This window comes from Lissotriton helveticus, chromosome 5_1 (genome assembly GCF_964261635.1).
Source record: "Lissotriton helveticus chromosome 5_1, aLisHel1.1, whole genome shotgun sequence".
In the NCBI taxonomy this organism is placed as follows: Eukaryota; Metazoa; Chordata; class Amphibia; order Caudata; family Salamandridae; genus Lissotriton; species Lissotriton helveticus.
In genome coordinates, this window is record NC_136065.1 from 844,450,511 (window position 1) to 844,478,086 (window position 27,576).

The 27,576-nt window shown below is 45.1% G+C and overlaps 1 protein-coding gene across 1 annotated transcript in view; it reads left to right on the forward strand.

Moving 5' to 3' along the window:
• Positions 1-9,419: 9,419 nt before the first annotated feature.
• LOC144754957 (uncharacterized) overlaps positions 9,420-27,576 on the forward strand; it is a 353,897-nt gene continuing 335,740 nt past the window's right edge. The window contains exon 1 of the mRNA XM_078643321.1: positions 9,420-10,111. Coding sequence (XP_078499447.1) covers positions 9,806-10,111 — 306 coding nt within the window. The 5' untranslated portion in view covers positions 9,420-9,805. The remainder of the gene's footprint in view (positions 10,112-27,576) is intronic.

The following is a 27,576-nucleotide window of genomic DNA, read 5'->3' on the forward strand; positions in this document are numbered from 1 at the left end:
GGTAGCATGACATTGGTGGTATATAAGTGAATGTCATCATAGGAGGGATTGTTGGTGCCACCACACTGAGTTTTGCGGCACAGTCAATATATTAATGGGAATGGAGGAGGGCCAGAAATACATGAATTATTGGCAAGATAGCTGTTCGAGTTTAGAGGCCTGCAACAGAAATCTTGTTCTACCTGCAGTCACAGGTTTGAATTTCAGTGAAACCCTTCAGTCTAACATCCTTCAGAGGTTGATGAAATCAAAGCCATTGAGTTGGGAAAAGTAAGCACAAGTTCCACCTCAGTCACTAAGGAGTTGCCTTTCAGCGTATGAGTGCTACGTGCAATAGAATGTTATGGAAAAAGGTTAAGCAAGAAATGAAGCTACTGCCAGCCACATAAGAGTTATGCACCCCTATACAATCATGGAACTCTTCAACAAGGGCAATATCCTGATTACAGCATATTGCAGTCTAGGCTAGCAATAACACATTGTACCTATGTCGAAGGACTACTGTATTATATAGTTTTACAAGAACTATTAGCCCTTTACAAAAACATATGCAACACACTGATAATCATAATATGGTATATTTGTTTCACTTAAATTCGAGGAGGATGGTTAGAGGAAACACCAAGTATTATAACTAAAAAAAGTGCCTCCAAATTCACCATGGGAACTAATGTAACCATTGTAGAGATCCATGTGTAAGATGAGTCACAGATTTGAATATTGGGAGTGCCACTCAGATTTTTATTTTTCTGGTGTTTTGATACAATGAGTAAGATTAAATTGGGTAATAATTAACATCTGATTTCAATGTGAAAGACCAGAGAAATGGTAGACTGCATTATACGTATGTACTAACTAGCTATTGGTATCCAGCAAGTTACCTCGGAGTACCATGCCCAATTAAAGGCACACCAAGTACTGTCTTTGACCAGAGAATGTCATAATATTCCTCTGTGACTTGTAATATGCAAGTTATGCCTGCTTTGGGCTACACTATTCCAGTCACATGGAAATGACAGACTCAACACCAGTAAGCTTCAAAAAGCAAAGGACCAACTTAGACTTCACAGTCGCAGCTGTCAATGTGCACCTTAGCTTCCCAGTCAGCACATAGGCCTCTATCTTTTCCTTGCTTGGACAAGTCTACTAGCATAGCCCAATGCCTCCTGAGTCACCCAAGACATCTTTAGGTGAGCCATAAAACCAGTTGTGCAGTTCCTGCTGACCTGGGTTTGCTCCTAACAAGAGCATGAAAGTAATTGCAGACTAAAAGTTGTACTTTTACATGGCACGGTTGGGAATCTAATATACGTTACAGGATATACTACAGGACATTCCCTCTCAACAGTCATGCCTTTGGAGCATGCATATATTAGCTGGTGATCTCAATACATTAGTACTGTCACTGACTTGATTCATACATGTGTACACATCAAAGCATACTGAAAACTGACAGAGTTTAATTCATCGTATTGAACCATGTTGGGACGGGAATGTCTCCTGCATTATATACAATGGTGTTCCCTGCCCAGTGTCCCTGAACTGCATACCTGTGATCCAGTTTTTAAATATTGCTACACACAAATCCAGTGCCAGTGTTCACACATTGACCTAGGGCGTGTCTTCGACAATGGAAACCAAATAACCGCTTATAATGACAGGGCACTACTGTCCTGTTACGGATTTCATGTGTAAAAACAGTGGTGTTAGCATACAATGGTTTGCGGATTAGTGACAGAAATGTACCGGTGAAACAAAATGTGCATTTAAAGGCCCGTTTACCTAAAGTTCCGCTGCTCACGATGAACCTGGAATCCTGAACATGACCTCCTGCACAAGGGCAGGCGGGAACCCTATGGCGATGGTTCGGCTCGGGGCAGGCAGATGGGCGCCCTTTCGGACCCGGCCTTCTGGTCGCACCTTTTCCCCCTCGGCCATCTGGTCGCATGCAATGCTTTCCAATGGGGCGAGAGGGCTCCAGGAGGTCGGGCACCTCCGCACCCCTGGGTCCCCTCCGTCACTCGATGCGCACAGGTTACCAGAAAGAGGGGTAGCTTTCCACCGGATTACTAGGGGCAGGGTATGCCGGAACACCCCTCCTGGGCTGGTGGTTCTTTGCCGGTGACCAGATGGGCTATGCCCGGACAATACCTCCCCTCTGTCCGGGGGCTCCCTCATCCGGGACACGGCATGGCAAAGTACCCGGGATGGGCTCAATGGGTCCTGGGCAGTCCCCCCCCCGCTGGGCAACCAGGCCCGAGAGCTCCGGCGGTCCTCCCCGTGCCCGAGACCCAGCTGGGGTCCATGAGCCCCCCGGGAAGCGGAGCCCCCGAGTTCTGCAAGGGCAGGCGGGAGCCCTACCAAAAAGGCTCGGCTGGGGGGGCGGGCATCCTTTCGGTGCCGGACATCTGGTTGCACCTTTTCCCCCTCGGCCATATGGTCGCACGCAATGCTTTCCAATGGGGCGACCAGATGGCCGGGCTGCCCTGGAAGTCCAGATGAGGGCTCATTTGCCTCCCTGATCCCAACCAGGGCTCCAGGAGGTCAGGCGTGTCCGCACCTAGGGTCCCCTGAGTCTCGCGGTGCGCATGGGTTACCAGAAAGGGGGATTACTGGGGGGCAGGGTATGCCGGAATACCCCTCCAGGGCTGGTGGCTTTTTGCCAGGGACCAGATGGGCTATGCGTGGCCCATGGCATGGCAAAGTGCCCAGGAAGGGCTCTGTGGGTCTAGGGCAGTCCTCCCCCGGGCGTCCGGGCCCGAGAGCTCCGGCGGTCCTCCCTATGCCTGAGGCCCAGCCGGGGTCCCTGTGCCCCCGGGAAGCAGAACCCCCGAGCCCTGCAATGGCAGGTGGGAGACCAACCGCGAAGGCTTGGGCAGGCAGATGGGAGTCCTTTTGGTCCCGGCCATCTGGTTGCACCTATCCCCTCGGCCGGCTACGGTTCGGAAGCTGGAACCAGGCCTCGGGCTTGAGCTCTGTCCAGCTGGCCTGGGGTGTGGGAACCACCCGTCCTGCAAGCCGGGCGCTGGGGATGGGGGTCCACCGGGGCGGCTCTCTGCGGCATGGATAGGGTTCGGAAGCTGGGACCGGGCCCGGGGCTCGAGCTCCGTCCGGGAGGCCCTCGGGTGTGGGAGCCCCCGTCCTGCAAGCTGGGCGCTGGGGACGGGGCCCGCCCAGGGCTCGGGGAGGCTCTCCCCGGCCTGGCTAGGGTTCGGAAGCTGGGACAGGGCCAGGGGCTCGAGCTCCTTCCAGCCGGCTCTGGGGTGCCAGAGCCCCCCATCCTGCAAGCCAGCTGAGGGTCCGGGCGCTGGGGACGAGGGAGGCTCTCCCCGGCCTGGCTAGGGTTCGGAAGCTGGGACCGGGTCTAGGGCTCGAGCTCTCTCCAGCAGGCCCTGGGGTGCGGGATCCCCCGTACTGCAAGTCAGCCGAGGGTCCGGGTACTGGGGGTCCACCGGGGTCCAGTAAGGCTCTCCCCAGCCTGGCTAGGGTTCAGAAGCTGGGACCAGGCCTGGGGCTCGAACTCTGACTGGCGGGACCCGGGGTGCGGGAGTCCCCCGTCTTGCAAGCTAGCCGAGGATCCGGGTGCTGGGTACGGGGGTCTATCAGGTCCCAGGGAGTGCTCTACCCGGCCTGGCTGCTTTCAGAAGCAGGGACCCGGCCGGGGAGCGGGGTGGCTGGTAAGTCTGCTCCGCTGGTGGAGCGGAGTTATCTGCCCACCCCTAATTTAAACATGCTCGTTTTTATAATCGAGACAGCATGCTGAATCCTGACCCAATTGATAATAACAAAAAGGAAAATACCACAGAGAACAAATTAGTATTTGTAAGTCAAGTCTCTAATATGAGCAATAGGCCAAAAAATATGATAAACTCCAACTGGAGTATTCTGAATGAGGGTAATGAGATGAAATTGCTGAAACCCTTATTTGCCTTCAAGCGTAATAACAACATACGCAAGAGCTTAGTCAATACCTGTAGGGAAGTTGGCCCCATGAGGCAGAGTACCCTCCAAAGAGGAAAAGCACTGGGTAACAACAAATGTGGAAACTGTTCCATATGTGACAATTGGTTCTGTACCTCTCTGGACTCATGCTTTTTGTACATAATTGCTGCTAAAATACGTAAGAGATTTTATAGACATTGCACTTTAGTTCCCCTTGCATATTTTTGCACATACTATTGCACTTTATGCTCAGCTTAGGCCTCTCTTTGACTTGTACTACCTCAATTAGCCTGTTTTGCACTAGACTTTAAAATTTCTGCTAAATACAATGTTCAATTTTTTGTATATTTTGCACATACTATTGCACTTTATGCCCAGCATAGGCCTTTTGTCTAGTACCATCTTACTTGCATGCTCTGCATTAAATGCTTAAAACGGCTGCTACATATAAGTGATTTTATGGTATACTAATGTGATATGCTTTGTACTTATTTGCTAAATTGCTGCTAAAATACTATGTCCAAATTTTGCATTTTGCACATATTACTGCACTTTACGTCCAGCATAGGTTTCTTGTTTAGTACTATCGCCCTTGGCATGCCTTGCACCTTATGTTTAAATTGACGCTATATTTAGTGATTATTTTCTATTTTTTTGGTTTTAACTTGATTGGCTGAATTAATGTAATTGTTTTAGCAAGTTTCATCATTCTTTAATCTCTTATAAAAGTAACTTCAATTGTATCCATGAATGTTGCTATATGGTTGTACTTGTACAAACCGAATAAAGCATTTTGAAACTGACAATTGTATTGTCACGAAAATACTTACCTATAATGGTTATACAATCGCATCTAAAAGTTTGAACAACAGTAGAAGCAGTATTGTGGTGTATCTTCTTCGATACCCATGTGGTTTGGCATATGTAGGCGAAACAGGTAGGGAACTAAGACTTAGGGGCATATTACCAAGCAATAGCGATAATTATCGCTATTGCTTGGTTAGAGACAAAAATTTACCGCTGAGCTGCGGCGATTTTTATCGCAAATAAACCTTGGTATTACCAAGGTTTATCGCAAATGCGATAAAAATCGGCCGCAATGCATGAATATCGCTGAAAAGTCAGCGATATTCATGCATTATCGAGCTAATGCTCTTAGCCATGTTATCCACCTTCCATTGGATAACATGGCTAAGAACTGCTCAGGGCAGGTGTTAGCTTTTGGAGATATACGCGCTTAGCGCGAATATCTCCATAAGTTGGTAATAGGAGATAGCGATGTTAGCGACTGTTTCCAGTCGCTAACATCTTGGCACGCCCACTTTGCATGTCTAGTGATAAATATCACTGACATGCAAAGTGGGGCCCAAGATGGTCGCTATCTCCTACTAGCTGTCGCTAACTGGTGTTAGCGACAGCTAGGTAATAGGGAGATAATTTGATCTCCGCTTTATTGGCTTTTAAAGCCAAAAAAGCGGAGATAAACCGCCTTGATAATATGCCCCTACGTTTGTTGGAACACAGGTCAGCTCTAAAAACGAACAAGCTGAATGCCCCTCTAGTAGACCATTACACTGCGCTGAAGCATAAACATACAGAGTTTGACTGGTTCATAATTGAGAAAATAACATTATCCAGGAGAGGAGGAAATGCAGAAGTTAACAGGAAAAACAGGGAGCAATGATATATTTCCACTTTGGATACAATACTAAAGGGATTGAATACTAGGGAAGACTGGATGAGAATTGCATTTTAGATATAGTAGAGTTATCTATAACTCCAAACAAACAGGGGACAGTTAATGGAATATCTGGATTGTAATATAACACCAACATTCTTCCAATGATGACTATTTTGAATAATATATATATATATATATATATATATATATATATATATATATATATATATATATATATATATATATAAAGTCTGGACTTCTATCAGTGTATATAGATATATAAGGTGCGTAGGAATAGATATGGACTAAGAGAGTCTTTTTGTCTGTACACAAACTAACAATAAGGATTGGAGAAGATAGGGAAAACATTGAAAGAAGATGTCGCTGACTTTGAAGGAGGCTAAAAGTGGTATCTCACAAAAAGGGATAGTTAAATAATAACTTCATTTAGAAAACAGTTATTTAAATAAATAGCAAGATATACCCTTATATTGTGTATGAAATATTATAAGCTATAAATAAATTACTCTCAGGATTATAACCTGCTATGAGCAGCAATTCAAATATGGCGCTGTCTTTCCTGCATCATATTTATTACGTTGATCAAAACGCGCACAACTGGGCACAAAATTGTACCTCGGCATGCGTATACTCTGTGTATGCAACGTATATAAATATGCAGTAGTCACGTTATTAGACCACATATAGAAGGTTAAATAACTAGTCTTCCACATAAACATAATTGTCAGAATAAATGAGAGATAAAATGCGTACATAACGATAGCTTATATAATTACGACAAGGAATTTAGAAATGGCGATAACCATTGACTAGCGTATCATGGTGAAGCTTGGAATGTGTTGATAAAGTTTTTTCAATAGAAATTGCGCCAGCCACCCATTTACGTAACGTCAACAGGATGCACAAGGCAGGATAAAAAATGATGGTGCACCGGGGTGGCTCATTTACGGGTGAACCAAGATCGAGAAAGGCACCAGGAGTAGCGGATTTCGTTGGAGCAAAAAGGTGAGGACTATTGATTCTTGTTGCTAGAACTCGCACTCCTTTTAAACAGGATTCAGATTAGGTAGTTCGGGCGCCTTACTAGAGAGCTCCGATATTATATAAGTAATACTGGTGTATCGATGGGGCACACCTAATTCCGGGCATTGTTAAAAATGTATACTTGGATAATGTCACGATTTTACTGATAGGATTTTAACTGTCCATGGAGGGGCTGACCACCCCGGTCTATCATTAAATATAAATAGCGATGAAGTATAATAATTGCAATCTGCAGGATCTTAAGCATAGATAGCCTGAATATGCACTTGAAACATTATAAATATATGTTTCATAAATGTAACCTTATATATCGGTTTATATTATATTTAGCCATGAAAACGCGATCCTGAAGCCAGGGAAATAGGAAAATTGACACCCGCTATTTGTATTACATATGGTGAGAGATGTCCATTTACAGACCGAAACGTGTCCCGTTTTTTAAATATTAACAATACATGACTGATACCTAAGCCACTCTTTAAAGGTGAGGACAGTTGAAAATACATCGTAAGAGAGTATGGCAACATCATCATGAATCATTAACTAATAATATAAGTAAATCTATGATGCTAATAAATTCTGGATAGCAGTAGATTGGGGTAACACTGCCTGTAACTTTCTCCACCATATAAGGAGCAGTAAAACTGGACCATCATTGAATCATAAAACAATCTACCTATATGCTCCAAAATTCTTCGACCATTTTAGAAGGTAATAATAGCTAGCTCTATTGAAAATGTCCCATTGAGCTAATACTAAGATTATAAACGTAGTAGGATCAAACATGATGGGTCTTCTTTAATATTCCAGAATTTGTTGACACACCATTTTCTACTCCCGCTGATCTGCAGAATCTTTCACTGGAGTGCAGTTGCACCGGTGAGTTGCAAGAGTTAGCTTAAGAGAAGTAATGAGTGTCTGATCAGGTGTGGGTTTCTCTAAACAAACAGTTTGTGAGTAGATTGTTTCTTATGTTGAATAAGTTCCCAACTTGGGATGATTGGAGCACTTATATAAACTGTAAATTGGATATTTTCAATGGATTTTGATTAAACTGTGATGTTTTATAAAATGTTTAAATCATTTTAATTAGTAATGAATAATTTTTGCTTAGATCAATGAAGTTCATTGAAATGATGCGTATTTTCTTTTATTTTACCTCACAATAGGTGTCATTAATGGTTGATATAAGATCCATTTATAAAGGAGAAAATATCTACGTCCTGAAGAAGGGGGTCCTATTGTGAATGTACCACTGAAAGGAGTCGACGCCTAGTGTTTTCCTGGTGATAAATTTGGATAAGTCAGCAGCTAGTTATAGACAGGGGGCCTTATTTATGAAGGCCTTGCGCCACCGGTGCGTCACTTTTTCCCATGTTAAAAGTGACGCACCGGCGGCGCAAGGCCTTCATAAATAAGGCCTAGGGAATTTATACCCATGCTTTGTGCTGTCTATATTGTATCCAAATTAACATTTGGAAGACAAAGTTGATTGTCTTCATGAATTCTCCTTTTCAGATATATGAATTCTGCTTTTCTGATATATGAATAATTGTGTTTAGGAATGTATGCGTTTTTAAATGTTTTATGAATTATCTGTGTGAATTCAAAATATGTACAGTTTTATATTGATTTAAAAGAAATATACATTTGTTTGTACATAAGTGGTTTAAGCATTCTGAGTGAATTGATATTTCATATTTGTTTGGAGTATGAATGTGGTTGCATATTTAACGTGAACTGTTTTATCTAGGTCTTTGCCAAGGGAACATTTATTTTTAACCTACAAGCTTTTGTAGCGTTTCTGAAGTCATGTGTGGTCAGGAGGTTAAAGGTGGGTAACTGGCGGTTGTTTTTATAATTTGTTTTCTAGTGAACTGTGCAGCACTGGTGGAATTGTGATTGAAAATTGGAGAGGGTTTGAGGGGGTCTAAAATCATTTGGCGGTTTGAAGTAATGCAGGTGTGCCAGGCACACAGCAAGGGAAAGTCCAGAGGCCTTTAACTGTGTTGCCAAGGCATCAAGATTTCCTAAGGTAATGCCACTTCAGTTATTGTGGTTAGAGGATCCTTTTACCTGTGAACTCTTCCAGTATCTGTGAACGCTTTGTCATCTAGAGGCCCATCGTCACCTCTCCCCGTTCAGATAGCCTCTCTCATGTTTAGGTCTCTTGATCACGGTCTACTCTTCAGGCCACACGTCATCTCTACAGGACATAGGACAGGTTCCTCTGAAGCAAGGGAGGCATCAGGAAGCTTGGCGTCAGCCAGCTTTCCCTGCTACCTTCTTGTAATTCTAATGAATAGTCGGACAGGACACCTGTGCACTACCTAGCTCCATGGAGTCACGGTAATTCACTTACTAATATTTCTATGAGAGTCCAAGGCACAATCCGGGCACATAGGAACTGTGCAAGCTTATTGGCAATAAATGCACAAGAGGAAAGAAATGGAAACTACGATTCTGAATAAAACTGAAAGGGTTAAAAAACACACTGCACTGCTTCCGGATAATGAGTTATGTCATGATAACCCATAACATACCTCAATGCAGTAGTCAGTTAAGATACTTGTATAGTGCTATGGTGTGCTTTTTTGTGTAGCTTTTAAAAAAAAAAGTAGTAACACTATTGGAAACTGTGGTAGCGTTCTAGTGTTCCTACACAGGAACAGGATGTTGTGTACAGGAAGCGGAAGGCGGCCATATTGTTGCTGGCGCCGACCGCGAACAACAGCCTAGCCCCGGCGCTCCTAATAAATATAACTTAAAGCATTTATAGCGTGCCACTTCACTTTATTACAGAAACAAACTAATCCACTCTGTAAAAATTAATATTGTTTACAGCAAGTTGGTGGCTGTGTGAGGTGCTGCCGCAAACCACCCATCTATGGCTCCATGGATAATTGTTAAAAACTCGGCTTAATCCACTCTAAATGTCAATCTTTTACAAAAAGAATAGTTGGAATTGGCAGCTTGGAAGAACGCAGGCGGGAATTACAGAACTCGCTCACTTGGTGATCCCAGCAGTTCTGAAGATCCTGTCCGGCTGTTGCAACGGCGGACGCCAGCTTCGGCTCATCAGCATGTCTCCCAAGCAGCTCAAACCCCCTCGGGACCATGGGAAGTGTGGCACTGCTGGAACTGGAGCTTGAGCAGCGGGGACCCAGCACAGCCCCCTTGCGGCTCAGAAGATGCAGATCCGGAGAAAAGCAGGAGACGCTACTCCAGCAACAACAGGAAACAAAGAGGGAGAGGCGTGGAAACAGAAAGGCAAAGATCAGCGTCTTGGTGAGGAGGCGGGCTCTAGTGATTCCAGGGATGTCTTCTGGTCGTGGGAGAGTGGAAGAAAAGGGAGATGCTCTCAATGGTGAAACTGTGCTGGTGCCTGCCGCGGGTAACAACAGCCTTCCACCCCTGGACAGAGTGAGTACGGTACTGGCGTCTCATGCATCTTTATGTTTGGGTCAAGGGAGCCATTACAGGGGTGATCAGAGGGCTCTGACTGTACCATCATGATAGGCAAACATGAGAATAAGGAGCAAGACATTAATGAAGGCTTACTAGCTAACCCTAAACTTTTTCAGATACAGCATAAGATCGGGGGACCCCGGAAGGGGGAGAAAAATTATTTTCCCTCAATGAAGACTCTGAGGTATCTAATGCCAGTGAAAATGAGGTATCAGAGCTCGAGGATTTAGAGATGGACTCAGATAGCTCACTGTCTAACCCCAGCACGCAATAGCTACTTTCCTCTCAGACACGAAGAAATAGAAATAAAGGCAGAAAGTAGCGGAAAGCCAGGCAAACTGAGTCAGATCATAGCCGGTCCAGTCAATTAAAATGGGAGTATTCAACTACACATTTTGGAATCGAGGATGGAGGATTGGAAGCAGATGACAACGCACAAGGGGAAAATAATATGCTTTCTCAACCAAAGTCTTCAATGGAGACATCTCCTTCAATGGGTATGATATACTCCACTCTCAAACAGATCCAGATGGAAGCTAGACAGGAACATAAGGGGGCCCACCATGCAACGAAGAAGCTACAAGGGGCCGTCAGGAAAGTAAATAAAACATGCACAGAAATCGCTGAAAGAACTACGGTGTTGGAAGAGCATGTTGTGGCATTAGCGGCTGGAGCTGAGAGCACTGTCCAACAAGTCACAGTAAATGAATCATGGATGACAGATGCCATGTGGAAGCTAGAAGACTTTTCAATTTAAGGCTAATGGGTATACCAGAAAAGGCAAAGGAGAAGACATCAGAGGATTTGAGCTGCGCCTGTTGAAGGATGGCTTCCCCGAATTAGCGCATTGGGACATGGAGGTGCAGCGAGTACATCGTTTTCCACTCATGCTCAAAAAAAGGAAGGGGCAGAATGACGTGAATGATAAACCTAGAGCCATATTAATATTCCTTGGCAACTTTCTTCTGCAACAAGCAGTTTTTGATAAGGCGCAGCCTGAAGCAAGACACTCGGCTGAGGGACAGTCCTTCTTCGTCAGGCCGGATTTCTACCATACTACTGTGGAAAGAAGGTGGAGGCTTCGACAACTGATTACTCCCTTCCAGAAGATTGGCTGTGAGGTTTATCTACTGAATCCAGCCCGGCTCAAAGTTATTCATCGGGAAAATATAAGGATATTTTCTTCTGAAATACAGGCACGGGATTTTTTATGAGAAATATCCGGGATTTCAAATCAGAAAAAACCTGAGGGCTGATGAAGTTGGACAAATATTCACATTGTTTTTTTTTTCTTTCTTTGCTGTTTGCTTGGTGGAGCTCAATGGGTGGTGGCGGGAAGCAGTACCATGCAAGAGGCATCACATGGGTCTTCACACCTTTTTTGCCTAGAGGTAGGGGAGGAGCGGGGCAAGGATTTTGTGAAGAGCTGGTTAAACTGGTTGATTCTTATGAAATGGCACCAATAGCAATGAGGTCGTCACCTAAAATTTTGAGTAAGACAAATGGGAATGGGTAAGCTAAGAATTGCATCTGTCAACATTTGTGGATTAAATAATCCTCAAAAAAAGTGCAGGGTTAATGAGGACATTCAATATTTGAACGCAGACATAGTAAGTCTGTAAGAGACACAAATAGAAGTTGGTAGACATAAGATGCCCGATCTAGCAGGATACCAGCTGGTTTCCAACACAACCCAAGGAACACGTGCAAATGGGGTGGCTATTATGGCTCGTAGAAAAACTCTCAGATTTCCTCGTTCTAAGGCTGATCAGCTCAGCAGATGGGTCATTACTCAATGCTATTCGAATAATTATTCTTTTAGGCTATGTTCGGTCTATGGTTCAGTATTTGACGATCTTGCCCTTTTTAATTGGCTAAATACGGAAGTTGTTGGGTGGCCGCTGCCTTTAATTATCTGTGGAGATTTCAATATAAATATGAGTGCTAATAATATCAAGCTAGGACCTAGTCTATATCATGGTCGAAAACCTAAAGTCTTTAAGTCCTTGGTCAATTTATGCATGACACACAGACTCATTGATGTCTGGGCCACGCAAGAATCCCAAGATTTAGGATATACCATTTTTTCCGCCCCACACCAGTCACACATTAGGCTAGACTATTTCTTTGTGTCTCAGGGGCTTTCGACAAACTGACGGATTTTCTAATTTACACACGTAATGTCTGATCACAATCCGCTAGTCCTTGAAATTTCAATCCTCAAAGCCTGTGGCATCACGGTGGACCTTTGATAGAGCACTTCTGTACGATGAGGAATATATTGCACATATGGGGATATGGATTCCTAGATTCATAGCAGAGAATAGGGATAGCACACAGGTGGAGGTGGTATGGGATGCTCTACAAGCTGGGATAAGAGGGGAAACATAAAGGTATGGCTGGAGGTCCCAGAAGAAGGGGAAACAGCACATGCAGGAACTCTATAGAAAGTTAGCTGAAGCAGAAACACAATTAGTAGATGTTATTACCAGTGGGGGGAAGTGGGGCGGGCACAATCACATATGGCATTAGCAAAGTCTACAATTCTAGAAGTCTCAGTAAGCAAAGCGGCAAGGAAATATACCGCCTGGCGATCCAAAATGTAAGAATGCACTGAGAGAGTGGGACACTTGCTTACGTTGCGCACTAGACAACGGGTGACACAGGGGGAATGCTTGAAATTGAAGATCCTCGGGACTGGCTAATTTCCGAGCCTTCAGATATACGGGCTGCCTTTCAACAATTCTATCAACAGCAGTATACAGAAGACACTAGTGGTAGTGAAAAGGAAATTCATGATTATATAGCAGGGCTTCCAGGGGAAAAGTTATCAAGGGAAGAAAGAGAGGTGCGAACGGCACCCATTACGGCAGAGGAAATTGATGGCGCTATTAGGTCCTTGGTAAATGGGAAGGTGATAGGTACTGATTCCATCCCGGGGGAATTTTATAAAAAACTGGCTCCTTGCCTATTGGAATTAATGGAGGATGTATTTTTAGAGGCCCAATCTGGTCAGGGGGCATCAGACTCATGGGGATTGGCCAATATTGTGGTTTTCTCAAAAAAGGGAAATAGGTTAAGGTGCTGGGGTCCTATCAACCTATCACACCGCCGCATTCGGAGAACATTAATCCAACCTAATAGCCCACTGCTCACTTCATGACAACAGAGATAGCCAAAATGATCTCCATCGCCAAACCCTCCTCTCACGCCTCCGATCCTATACCGGCCCATTTAGCCAAAAAGCTCAATCTCTCTCTAGCCCCACTCTGGACCAAGATCATTAACAGCTCCCTTACTACTGGAGTCATACCGGACTGCCTCAAAGTCGGCCAAGTCACGCCTCTACTGAAAAAAACGGGTTTAGACACTAACGACTTAAACAACTTCAGACCCGTCTCCTATCTTCCTCTCCTAGCCAAAATCTTGGAAAGGTGCGTTCTCCTCCAATTGACTCAACACAAAGACAGCACCAAACTCTTAGACACCCACCAATCAGGCTTCAGAAAAGGTTGCAGCACAGAGACAGCGATCCTCAATGTCATCAATGACTTACACAAATCACTCGATGCAGGCCAATGCTCCCTACTCATTCTCCTGGACTTATCGGCTGCCTTTGATACAGTAGACCATAACCTACTCATCAAGGTACTCCATGATAGGGTAGGAGCATAAGAGGTGGTCCTCCTCCTTTCTCCAGAACCGCAGCCAAAGAATAAAGATTAGAAACTTTTCATCAGACCTTCACTCCGTTAGCAGAGGTGTCCCCCAGGGTTCAGTTCTATCACCTCAACTGTTCAACATCTACATGGAACCCCTCACCACCATACTCAAAAATTCGAACATCCCCTTCCACCTCTATGCGGACGACACCCAGATCTACCTTGAAACATCATCCGTTGATGATATTCACAGACTCAATGACACTCTAGGAGTAGTCCAACACTGGCTATCACAAAACCATCTGAAACTCAATAAAGACAAAACAGAAATCCTCCTCATCTCCAACAAAGAGGAGAACCCCCAAAATGACAAAATGGCTAAAAGCAATTAACGCCCTAAACGTCAACCTCAACCTGGCAAATTCTGTAAAATCGCTCGGAATCACCCTTGACCCCAAACTTGACATGACCAAACACATTAAGAACACCGCCAAGAGCGCCTTCCTTAACGTGAAGCTTCTTAACAAAATTAAACCCTTCATCCCGCCTAACGACCTCAAACATACCACTCAATCCCTGGTGCTCTCAAGACTAGACTACGGGAATGCCTTCTTCACAGGTACAGCAAAATCCCACCCAGCCCCTCTCAGATCTACGCTCAACGCAGCCGCCAGAATGGTCACCGGAGTGAAGAAGTTTGATCACATCTCACCCGCACTCAGAGAGCTAAAATGGCTCCCAAATTGAAATGCTTGCCAATTTCAGAACGGCCTGCCTCACACACAAGCCCTCCTCCACACAGGGAAACCAGCCTACCTGGCCGTCAAACTCCAGAAGGCTGGTCAGACAAGAAGCCTCAGAAGCTCCCAACACTCTACTCCTCATCCCGCCGAAAATCATCAAACAAAAACCGCTTCATGATCCTTCTCTAGAAATGCCCCCAAAATCTGGAACTTCTTCCCAGTTCAGAACTACCCCCTCCTTCTTACAATTCAAAAGACAACTCAAAGACCACTTCCTTAACCGGTCTCTCCTGAATGGATAATTGCGGCTGTAAAGCCTAAACCTGCACTTTGCAGGACAGAATCACTGCCTCAACAAGACTTATACCTATTCCCCTCCTGGCATGTGCTCATTACTGTGACTCAGTGTCTTCCTTCCCTGTATTTATTATTCATTCACTCAGGACTTCCTATTACGCCTTGAATCAATGTGTGTATGACCTCCTAAATATGTTGCTTTAACCCATGTTGTGAAGCGCTCCGATACCTTCGGGTCTGGCTAGCGCTATACAAAACTCTACAATAAATAAATAAATAAATAAATAGTAAAGCTAAGGTATATGCTAAGAGTTTAGAGAACCAGATAGCGGTCATGATGAAGAAATTGGTCTCGCCAATTCAACATGGGTTTGTCCCTGGCCGGAGCACTAACGATCATGCTCAACGGGTGATTGCTCTCTTTGATGCTGCAGGGATCACCAGCGACCCGATCGGGGTAATCCCGCTAGATGCAGAGAAAGCCTTCAATAGGGTCTCCTGGCCTTTCTTGTGGGCAACGCTTGAGAGTAGAGGGCTAGGCGAAGGCTTTATCAAGGCCATCGCAATAATGTATAGCAACCCGGTGGCCAGAGTATCAATAATGAGGGAATTATCAGGCACTGTTTCAATTAGTAGGGGGACTCTTCAGGCCTGTCCATGCTCCCCCCTATTATTTGCCTTGTATATTGACCCATTAGTTAGGAAGATTATAGACAATAATTAGATTTTAGCAATACATATTAATGGGGGAAGCACTAAGATCCTCGCGTATGCCGACGATCTAGCAAATGTGACTCCTAACCCACTGGGCGCACTAGAAGACATTGAAAAAGAAACTGAATTTTTTCACACATATCAGGCTATCAACTGAATTCCAACAAAACCCCAGTTGTTGTTAGTAAGGGAATCCAGAAAAATGACCCACGGGTCGTACAGAAGGCAACATACTTCGGGGATCTACACAGTGGCTTCAGCAACAGCGAAAACACCTGCTCCGTCTGCAGCCCAGGAAAGCTCAGGTGAAGGATTACAATTTAACTCAGGAGGCAGTGCTACTTCACCACCTGCAATGCACTGTTGACTTAAGTCACCACTCTATTACATCACCAGCTCACTGCCTCTGACGTATTGCTTCATCCTCAGGCTCTTGTGCCTGCTTCTCCCATAAACACTTACTCCCAGCTTATCCCCACAGCCTCAGACTGATCCTAAGTCACTCACCATCCCTCAAAGCCTCAGTCCTGATCTCGCTCCTTTCGCTATTATTCTCCCCTCTTGCACAGGCCACGTAGTTATAGATGGGACTGACTAGGTATCTAGGGCCTCATTTGCAAGGTCATGCAAGTTCATTGCACCACCAGTGCGTCATTTCTTTGTGATGCACCGGCACCGCAATGCGCCTGCTCCTATCTGCAAGGCCATGCAAAGTCATCCTGTGTGACTTTTCAAGGCCTTGTAAATATGGGCCTTTGACACATTACTTAGCGTGAAAGGGGCGTTCCATGGGTGTTGCTGTGGGTGTTCTAAGTAAAATTCCAATATGTTAGCCATTAAATAAGCCAATGATGGTGAAAATTATTTTGGCATTATGTGATACTCCACTTTTAGCATTGATGCAATTTCAACAACTCAGTTGTACATTTGGTGGAGTTTGTTTTGGACTCAAGGTGCCAATCTATTGAATAACAATTTCCAGAATCTTTACTTTCCTCAAAAATGTGTATGTGCTTAGTATAGTTTAGGGGAGCAGCACCAGTCATAGCTATAGGTTTCACAAAAGTAGGATGGAACTCAATTATGAGGCCTTACCGGCACTTTTGCGCCACCAGAACGTCGCTTTTTTGATGTTCAGGTGGTGCAATGTGCCACGGCATATTTATAGAGCCACGTAAAGCCACTTTACGTTGCTTTTCAGGGCCTTATAAATATGATCCCCTTTCATGCAGAAAACTGCATGAAAGGGGCGTTCCAAGGGTGTTGCTGCAGGCGTTCCCACGCATCATCCATGGAACCTGACACATTGCCAAATTTATAAGAAATCATAAACTTGGGATTACGTCACAACCTAACGGCAACCCAGGGGTGGCGTTAGGGAGGCGCAACGAGGAGAAATGTTTCATTGCTTACCGGTAATCTTCATTACCCCAGTTAAGGTCCTCCTTGTCCCGGTCCTTACAGATGTGAGGCAATCCTGCCTCCCGATAGGCTAGTCTCAACGCTAGAATTTATTTTATGTTTATTATATAAACCTCTCCCATCCACTGCCATGACTGTTATCAACAAGAACAGACAAAACCACAGCGGGAGGGAGGGAAGGAACAGGACTGGGATGAGGAGGACCTTAATCAGGGTAATGAAGATTACTGGTAAGTAACAAAACATTACCCCCTCATATGTCCTCTTCATCCCAGTCCTTAAAAAAGTGAGGACCTCAGAAGCAAAAAACACCAAGAAAACGCATGACACCAGGATTCAAGCAGATATACAAAAGTTTGATCAAAAACAAGATTAAGACACAGCAGCGTTCATAACGCCAACAGTAAAATTGTCCACAGAGGCTTGCAAGACATGAAGGCAATAATGGCAGAAAAAAATAGGATGGGACTGCCAGGTAGCCACCCTAGAAAACTCCTGGAATGAAACACCAGCCGTATCAGCCCAGGAAGTGGACATCGACCACGTACAATGCCCCTGAGCCGGAGGAGGCAGAGCCACAGATTATAGGACTGGCAAGCTGCCAAATGCACCCACCGACTGATGGTGGAAGTAGACACCTTGCGCCCCTTAGCCACACCACAACAGGATACAAACAGGGCAGGAGAAAGCCGAAAACCGTGGATACACTGGAGGTCAACTTGAAGGGGTCGGCGAACATACAAGGTAGAACGAAAAAGAGCATATCCATCCCCAGGAAAATCAGGAAGAACCACCTCCTGCTGTAAATGTCATTTGGATGAAACTTCAGGGGGAAAAGTCGGATCAAACTGCAACACCACCCTGCACTGCAAGAACTGCAAATAAGGAAATGAAACAAGCAAGGCTACCAATCCACTCAACCATTAAGCAGATGTGATGGCCAACAGGAAGGCCAATTTAGCAGACAACCACAGCAAATCCGCCTTCAACAAAGGTTCAAAAGGGGACAACTGGAGACCCAGCAGAACAGTCAGCAAATCCCAAGAGGGCACAATCACAGGAGTTACCGGACGCGAAGCCGAAAACTACGCAGGAGCCGACCCACCAAAGGTGCAATACCCTCCAAGGAGGCCTCCAAACCCCAACACACCGGGCAGCAGCCCACTGAGAAGACAAAGTGGAAGAGGAAAGATCTTTCAAAAAATCCATCCTTGAGAAACTCAAGAATAGAGGCCGGATCACCAACCACAGGATCCATGCCATGAGAGGCACACCAAGTGACAAAAGAACCCCAATGTTTACTATAACTCTTAAGAGTAGAAGGCCTACGGGAAAGCTGGATATCACAGGCCACCAAGGAAGAACAACTCAAAGACTCCAAGGTCAAACGTTTAAGTGCAGGCCATCAGTTTTAATCTTCGGAAACGAGGCAAGGACAGAAGTGGAAACTGATGCGGAGACGGGATCAAGGGAAGCCGGACAAACACGTCCTCGGACAGCCGCATCAACAGTGGGAACCAAAGGCGGCGAGGCCACAAAGGAGCAATAAGGAGAACAGACACCTCTTCCACCCGAATCTTCTACAGCACCCTAAGGAGGAGGAGAATCGGAGGGGAAGGCATACAGAAGGCCTGAGGACAAGGAATTGAGAGGGCATCCACACCCCACGCCTGAGGCAAACCATCTTGGAACAGAATCGAGGAAGGAGGGCATTGTGCGGAGAAGCAAAAAGGTTGATCCAAGGTGTCCCGAACTGAAGAAAAAGGTTAAGCCATGGGGCAACAGACAGATGGAACAGAACTGAGGAAAGAAGGTTGAAGCTCAAGCTGTCCGCGTGAAAGTTCAGGTGACTCTGAATGTAAACAGCCCTCAAGGCCGTTAGGTGAGACTCCGCCCAGGCACAAATCACAGAAGCCAGCAGATTCAGAGAATCGCACCAGGTCCCCCCTTGACAGTTCAAGTAACTGCGAGCCACCTGATTGTCGGTACGAGCCAACAGATTTGACGCCTGGAGGGGAATCTGAAGGAACAGTATCTCCTGCCAAATGGCTGCCAACTACCGCCAATTCAAGGAACGGGCACTGTCCGATCGAGACTACTGCCCCTTGGCCTCCAAAGACCCTTATGTGGCCCTCCAATCCCAAAGACTGGAGTTGGTCGTCAGCAACAGGGGAGGAGGAAGCTGAAAACAGACCATCCTTTCTAGTTTGGGAGTGCAAAGCCACTAGTCCAAGTCCTGAACCAGAATAAGGGTGAGAGGAACCAGAGAGTCGTATCCTGCATGGGAGGGGTCTTGCAGAGACAACAGATGATTCACCAAAGGCTTGAGGTGCAGGCAAGTCCAGGGAACCACAGCCATGGTCGCAGCCATCAACCCCTGGTCCCGCAATCAAGTCCGAACTGGAGCAGACGGACGACTCAGCAGATCCAGCAGAAGATGCTGCAGGGAAGAGATGCAAGCAGGAGGCAGAAACACCGCCCCCAGCAAGGTGTCGAAAGACCCCCAATAAACGTGGAGAGAAACTGGCTATGGGGAGAAACCATGCTGACTACACTAGTAACATCATAGTGTGGGGCAGATACATTGATGATATTCTGCTCGTGTGGCAAGGATCCAAAAGCCTCCTGAAACAATTCATCGGCTAACTCACCCCCAACAGATGGGGAACAGAAATAATACACACCATCTCTACAACTGAAATTGAATTTCTAGATCTTACCATCTATATTGAAAACAACAAACTGCAAACAAAAATACACAGAAAACCGACGAGTGCGAATTCGATACTCCATGCCTCAAGTAGTCACCCCAAACATACCATCAATAACATTCCAACAGGAGAATATCAGAGAGCACGACTGAACTGCAGTTCAACCAAAGACTACATGGTCAACTCAAATGAGATAACTAACCGCCTGAAAACTCGTGGCTACAATACACAAGCCCTTAACACAACTCAAAAGAGATAGGCAGACATTGAACGACAACTACTGCATAAGTCAGTCTGAAGAAAGAAAACCAGTGGTTCGGTTCTGCACAGAATACAACAATTGTCAACAGTATATCCGTAAAACATTAAATAAAAATTTGCATCTGCTCAAAGAAAACTCAACTATATCAAGAGTACTTAATGACAAAGCTCAACTTAGTTTCTCAAGAAGTAGAAACCTAAGAGATATCCTTTGTCCATCCTTCTTGGATATCAAAACTGAATCAAACAAGTTTTTGACACAACCACAGGGCTTCTACACCTGTTCAAATTGCTCGGTGTGTAAATTGGGGCGATCAAAGACAAAGGAAATGGATATAAACAATCACAAGCACAAAATAAAGGAGATTATAAACTGTGAGAGCACAAATACTATCTATCTCGTAATCTGCATTACATTGTGAGTATTATAAGACCTTTAAAAATTCGCATCCAAGAACATTACCGTAATATCCACAAATCTGACACCCAACAACCAATGGTGGAACATTTTCTAACGTATCATGAGCACCAACGTAACTTCACCTTTGTAGGTCTGAAGAAACTAAAACAACATAAACGAGGTGGGAATTTGGAAACACGCCTCTGACACGAAGAGAGTGCACTAATTATAAGCTACGAAACATTGGAAAAAGGACTCAATATCGAGCATGAATGGCACCACTGGCTTTGAGACTTTGCCTCAACTCTATCTCTCTGTACTTTTGTTTCCCGAAAATATGATACAAACGTCTCTGGAATGTATCTGATTGATCAACTGTATCAAAAGCAATAGGTTATTTTGTGTTAGGAAATCTACCTACTTACGGAAGAAAAGAAAAAAATATTGTGTGTACTCATCAAAATAAGGGGGTCCTCATATTATGCAGGGCACTAGTCTCTGGCCTCTAAAACTAAAATAGAGCATATAGTTTGGAATACCATCAAAAATCGCTAAATATCCTAGGATGATCGCATTAACGACAACCTCTCAGGAGTTCCCCTTTAAAAAATACATCCTATTGAACAAGTATTTAGAAATTTTATATATTTTTGTTTATCCTTTAATATCTTTCAGGCTAACAATTAAGAGCCATACATAATTCTTTCAAAATTAAAATCTTACTCAAACGCTTATAACAGTGTATAGCCAATTAGAGGCGGCTCAACATATCTGTCTTCTAGTGGACTCGAATCCCCTAGGACTCGTCGATTCATGTGTACTGTGGAGCAGGGACTGTCAGCTTAAATAGTAATACGCTTAGCTCTTGGACATATAGCCCCCCTCGTACTCTGACGTATAGGCCGGGAAAAGCCGTTGGACCAATTAGACCGCAGTATATTAATAGTTAACTCGCTCTTACGACCGTGCATAAAGCGTAATACGTCTCGTTGGCATACATGGCTCATTTCCGGGTCAAACAGAGCAAACGCCCTCACATCTCTGATATTTAGTAGTGGCTAATTCTAATATAGAATGTGTTTTGAAATACACTTTTCAATCAGGACATGTCAATATTATTTTAATAATTTCTATGCGTTTGTCAGTGATTCTGGGGGATACATCCCGATCACGTCTTGACACTCACTTCCGGGTTAATACCGTGCATGAGATTTAAATGGACCCGCAATAGAGACGCCATACACAACGGATTTAACCGGTAACTCCTGACCTGACGATTACGGCTTTTTACAGTAAGTGACACCGCTAGAAGTTTCAGTCATGGTATGCATGGCCGACTATACGCCTAAGAGGGATTTTGTTCTTAAATCACGACGGTAGCCCTTTTACGTTTAGTTACGATGCTCTGGCCGCCTTTAGCATTTATATAAGAAAGCGCTCTGCGCAATAGAAACTTTGAGAATGCGTTGCGATGACTGGTATAATGTCTGAAAGAATTGAGTAATGCCGTATAAGCCGCTCGGCATGGTCCTGTTATATGTTACTTTGTAAGGGGTCCAGCCCGACTTTCCCGTGTCCCCGGTCCGTCTTTGTTTTTCTTTGTTTTTCTGCGGCCTCAAAAGGTTTGCACAATAAGATTGATATTTGGCACCAGGCTATCGCCTTATGAACTCTGTGCCATTTTTAGGATTTAAATACATAGGGTGTTTTAAAGAAATACTTCCACGCTTGGACAATCATGTTCATAGTGTTGTTCATATGCAAAATTAAAAAGGCTAAAATCTCTGAATAGTAGGACAGAGGTAATATAACACTGTGAATGACTCTAAAAATGTTTGCACAAACCTGCTTAGGAGACTGTTTTTGTTCTTTTAATGACATCTGATAACTACATAAAATTAGAGGGTTCTCTAGTCTTCAATTATATAAAACATTATTAGTGTTTGAAAATGATATGCAAATAGGCTGATACAATGTGTTTTTGTTGGTAGATTTCAAATAGGATTACTGATGATACATACATCACCACGTGACTATGAATGTATATGACACTTTTCTACCTGGTAAAACAGAAAAAAGACTGTAAATTAGGTAACTTTTTTACCCTTATTGTTCTAAGCACAAGAGACAGCATGTTAGTGCATGTTGAGACTTTCACTATGCACGTGCATCTTTATATTTAAACCAAAAGTACTCTTAGCACTCCTCTCTTTCTTCATAATCATTTAGGTTTAAAGCATTTTTTATTGTTGCAACACAAAGAAACAAACATACAGAGCGTATAAGGCGTCAAGTCACTGCGGCCAGGGCCGTGCTCTCGGCGTTAGCATCTCCAAAGGACATCTCAATCGCAGACCAGTCCGCAGCGACACTTAAAGACAGGCAGTGTCGCAATAATATAACGACCCTCCCCTCCCGAACTTCCCCCCCATTAGCGAAAGAGAATAGCCCAGCTTCCATTCAGGTGGTCGATTCAGCAGGTGTCGTGAGCCTTAAGAGGCGGAGGTATTTGGGGCAGGTGAGTTCCCTGAATTCAGTGAGCAGCAGAGACTGGAACGGCTGCCAGAGATCGTCAAATTGCTCTATATCCCCTGCCACTGTGAGCGACAGTTTCTCCATTCCCAATACATGCCACAGTCTATGGAGCCAGCCCGTGATAGAGGGAAGCGTGGTGGTGCGCCAGTGTAGTAGGATGTTCTGTACTGCTGAGCCTAATGCAATAGCTATATGTCTGCCTCTGCGAGATCTAAGGGGATACATTAACCTGTTTGGGAATCCTAACAATATGTATGCTGGGAAGCGTGGCAGTTCGGTGTCGAAATGGGAGTCTATCTCATCCAACACTTCTTTCCAGTAAGGGTCTAGGAGCGGACAATCCCATAGAATGTGTGTCAGTGTGCCCACTTGCCCGCGCCCCTCCAACAAGCGCTGTCATTACTACGGTCCATTTCATGTACTCGTTCTGGGGTATAGTACCAGTAGGTAGAGACCTTAGTCAGTGTTTCAGTGAGTCCCATGTGGTATGCCGAGTGCCTTGCTCTGTATGATATCTGCTCCCATTCCTTATGGCTCAGTGTCCTGCCCAATTCCCGTTCCCAGGGTTGTAGAGGTGTGAAGAAGGTGGTTGCAGTAGCTTATAGAGGTCTGTAATCAGTTTTGCATCCGACGGGTGAGTCATGAGCCATCTCTCATAAGGGAGGAGTTGCCTATCAGCCGCTTCCCGTACCTGTGGGTGTAGTGCCCAGTGGCGAACCTGCATGTAGCGGAGTCTTTCGGACTCTAGGAATGAGTGTACCTGTCGGAAGCGCGGGAAGGGGATGACACCCTCTGGGCCGTATACATGACACAGGGCCCGACACCCGGCCGCTCGCCAGTGGGTAAAGGCCCCCTTTTCCATCCCCGGAGTAAAGTCCGGATTGTCTACCAGCGGTGTGAGTGGCGACGGGAATGTGGTAAGATTGTGAACGATGTTGGTGGCATCCCAGACCCGTAGGGGCACCCTGGTGACAAAGGAGGCATATAAATTCGCGGGGTGATGAGTCCGGCGCAGAAATAGCACCTCCTGTAGGGGCCGGCCCACCACCGCCTGGTCCTGGAAGAGCCAGTGCTTGTCCAATTCCCACCTATTCCATTCTACGAGATAACGCAGCTGTGCCGCTTGGAAGTATTTGCGGAGATCCGGTATCCCTAGCCCTCCAGCCTCAGGGGCTAGCATAGAAAGTGTCCTCCGCATTCTGGGCTTTCTGCCTTGCCAAATAAAACGCGAGAGGTCTGCCTGCGTCTGTTAGATCCACCCAGCGGGCGGTTGGAGCAGTAAGGCTCTGAACAGGTACAGAACCTGGGGCAAGACCGTCATTTTTACTGCAGTTATTCTGCCCAACCAGGAAAGGGTGCTGCGATTCCATCGTTCGAGTTCTTCCCGGATCTTCTTGCCCAAGGTGGTGTAGTTAGCTGTCACCATAGCCGGCAAGGTGGGAGCCAGCTGGATCCCCAGGTCGGGTACCAGATCCGATGACCAGAGCATTGGGAACAGGCCTTGTAGGTAAGATCTAGTGGCTACGTCCAGGGCCACCGATTTCCCCATATTCATTCTGAAGCCTGCAACAGCAGCAAAGGAGTCCAGCTCCTCAATGCACACCGGAAGGGCAGACCGGGGTTCATCTAACGACATCATAATGTCGTCGGCATAGAGGCTTATGGTGTGAGTAAAGCCCCCGAACCGCACCCCCGTTACCGCCGGGTTGGTACGTTGTGGTAAATAAATAAATAATACCCTATTTTTGACTAGGCTTATAGCATAACAGATAGCTCAATAAAATAAGAGTCAAGATTCGAGGTAGTAGGAGTTTCTGCAGGTTTATTACAGCATAAGGACAGGATCAGGACAACCTGCATAGGAACAGAATGACAGGGCCCAGCAGGACAACTGGGGCCCAGCAGGGGAAAAGAGGCCCAGCAGGGGAAAAGAGGCCCAGCAGGGGAAAAGAGGCCCAGCAGGGGAAAAGAGGCCCAGCAGGGGAAAAGAGGCCCAGCAGCTGCTGGGGCTAGGTCTGGGATGAGCGCGCTAACATTCAATAACAAAACACAGGCATATATACATAGCGCGAACACATAGCATTACATTGCAGTAGGCGTAGCAGTGGGTGGAGCAGAAGGCGTGACGCGTAGCAGTCGCGAAAGATAACAGTAAAAAGAGGTGTAACTGGGAGTATACATAGACATGTGACGCAAACGTAACAGAATATGTCATGAATGGGCGGAAACTTTGGAGGGGGCTACCTAAGGAGCCGGGACCTCTAACCTAATGGTGCGCGAAAACTGGCAATGACGTGTTACTAGGAGAAGCTGGGGCTATGAACTCTGTGCTAGGAGCAGAGACTAGAGTCTGGAGGGTCGGAGCGACATGTACCTAAACCCTATCTGGTATCTGATGTTTAGGGAACATGACTATAAGTCATGAGGGGAGAAACTAACTTGATTCTAAGACTGGACCATGCATTATTCTACATGTAGTGCGTGATGAAGAATACTAAATGACCATTAAATACAGTATTTCTCTAACGTGGAGCCGAGTAGGCTAGACAATGACGGAAACTATTGATGCAGTTCAGTAGCTTAGGAATGCAGAGGAGGAGGACTGAACTGATAGCTGGAACTATAACATACTTTTGGCAGACTCAGAGGCAGAGCCAAGCTGCACCGGGCACTGCGAGGCAGGAAGTAAGTGAAAGGTCGAGGATACAGGTGGGGGCTGTATTGCTCCTCAGCGAGGCTTTCAGGAGACAGGAGCTGAATCCAGGGTCCGGGCCCTTTTGAGGCCTGGAAACGGGGACTTTATAATGGAATAACGTGCACACTGGGAAACGTGGCAACATTACTTTACATAGGCCTGATATTCGTATTATTCACGAGGACTGGAAACTGACATATCAGAGGTGGACACAACTGTAATTGCGTCATTAATCAGGCATGGGGAATAACATGCATATTGGTCATGCACACATAACATATGATGGATGAGGCGTAGGGACACAGAACATGGCAAAATTTACTTTTCCACATTCCCTCCTTGTCACTACGTTTCCATCAGGAAACATCAATTTTCATGATACCATCTATCATTTCATACAGTATCATTTGCTCGTCTCGAATTGTCTTGGAACGGGATTTAGAACGGGGCTTGGGACTAGGAATACAAGAGGTAGCGCACATGCTGCAAATCGCAGGGCCACATTGTATACAGAGGCAGCAGCTAAATATGATCGCTACTGCAATACCTAGAAAGGACAGGACTTTCCATCCCCATGCGGAAATTATATTCCAGAACCAACCGGACCATGTCCAGGTGCCTGGGTCTTGATGTAACAGATGGGCAATTTTATGGAGTCTGGTTATAGCTGAATAAACAGACGGCGCGTTATTTGGAATGAAAATGCAGCAACTAGATCCGATGACTCTACAGGCCCCGCCCCTATCGGCCAGTATGACGTCAAGGACGAGACGATTTTGCAAAACGACAAATCTCATAGCAGATTGTTCCTCGGTTAGGTTACCTAGAGCAGAGGCAGTCTCGTTTACTACAGCTTCAAGGGTTCTTGTTAACCTACGGATCAGTTTACTATTCTGGACAGGTCCTACAAAAAAGAAGAAACCTTTATTGAAATCTGTATACTGTTCTAGAGTAGTTTCAGTATAATCGACAATTGGGGACTCCCTTCTATGTCTAATGTGTACTAGATGTGTGTTTCTGTGATAATCAGATGGGGCTAGAAAAACAGGTGGCAGTAGGAAAGCAATGTAACAGGTTCCCTCCCAATCGAGGGGCAGACGGACATATGCAGTTTGACCACAAATAAAATAAGAATGACGTGAAGCTTTGAAAATAGATTTCCCACTGTCACTATACTTGATAACAGTAGTACATTCACTATGACCTATGTGTACAGAACCATAACTACGGACACATAATTCGCCTTTGACTGGTAGTACTGAAATAGCAGGTAAGTCTGGAGTAGTATCAGACTGAACATTCAGGACCATGAAATTCGACGAATAATTACCTAAATTATATACTTCGTTTTCTAGATCTAAACCTGTTCTGTGGGGGAAACCTTGCTTGTCTGGAAAACATGTACTGTTAAGAAAAGACATATCTGTTGAGGATGACGTTAACGTGGACCATGCTCCACACGAACCATTATGTGAGAATGGATAAGGAAAAAGTGGCAGAACTCCCTTCGGTGTCTGGAAAGGGGGGAGCCGACCACACACCCAACAATTTGTGGCATTGCTGGTCTGGTGTGAGTAATGTAACATACGGATAAATGTGTTGTTGCGCATAGCGAGGCGGTAAGAATATTCGTGAGGAGGCAGATCACTAAACGTGTGTTCTACTGTAGCATTAGCAGACATATTTACATGAGGAACTGGAAAACACAGGAAAAGTGCGTAACTAGTGCAGGAAATCATTATGCTGAGAAATAATATGAAACTCAGAAAAACGATACATTGAAGTGAACTTCGACTGACTCTCTCACTATGGGGGTCTATTTTATACATGTCAGAAACAATCTAACCGTTTCACCTAGGGGAGGACTTATACAATCAAACTGACTGACTTATTTTACTAGACCTGAGCTTTAACTTATACTCCTGTTGCGGAGTTTTCTCTAACAAGGGAGGGGTTGTAATAATGTCTTGTGCGGGACAG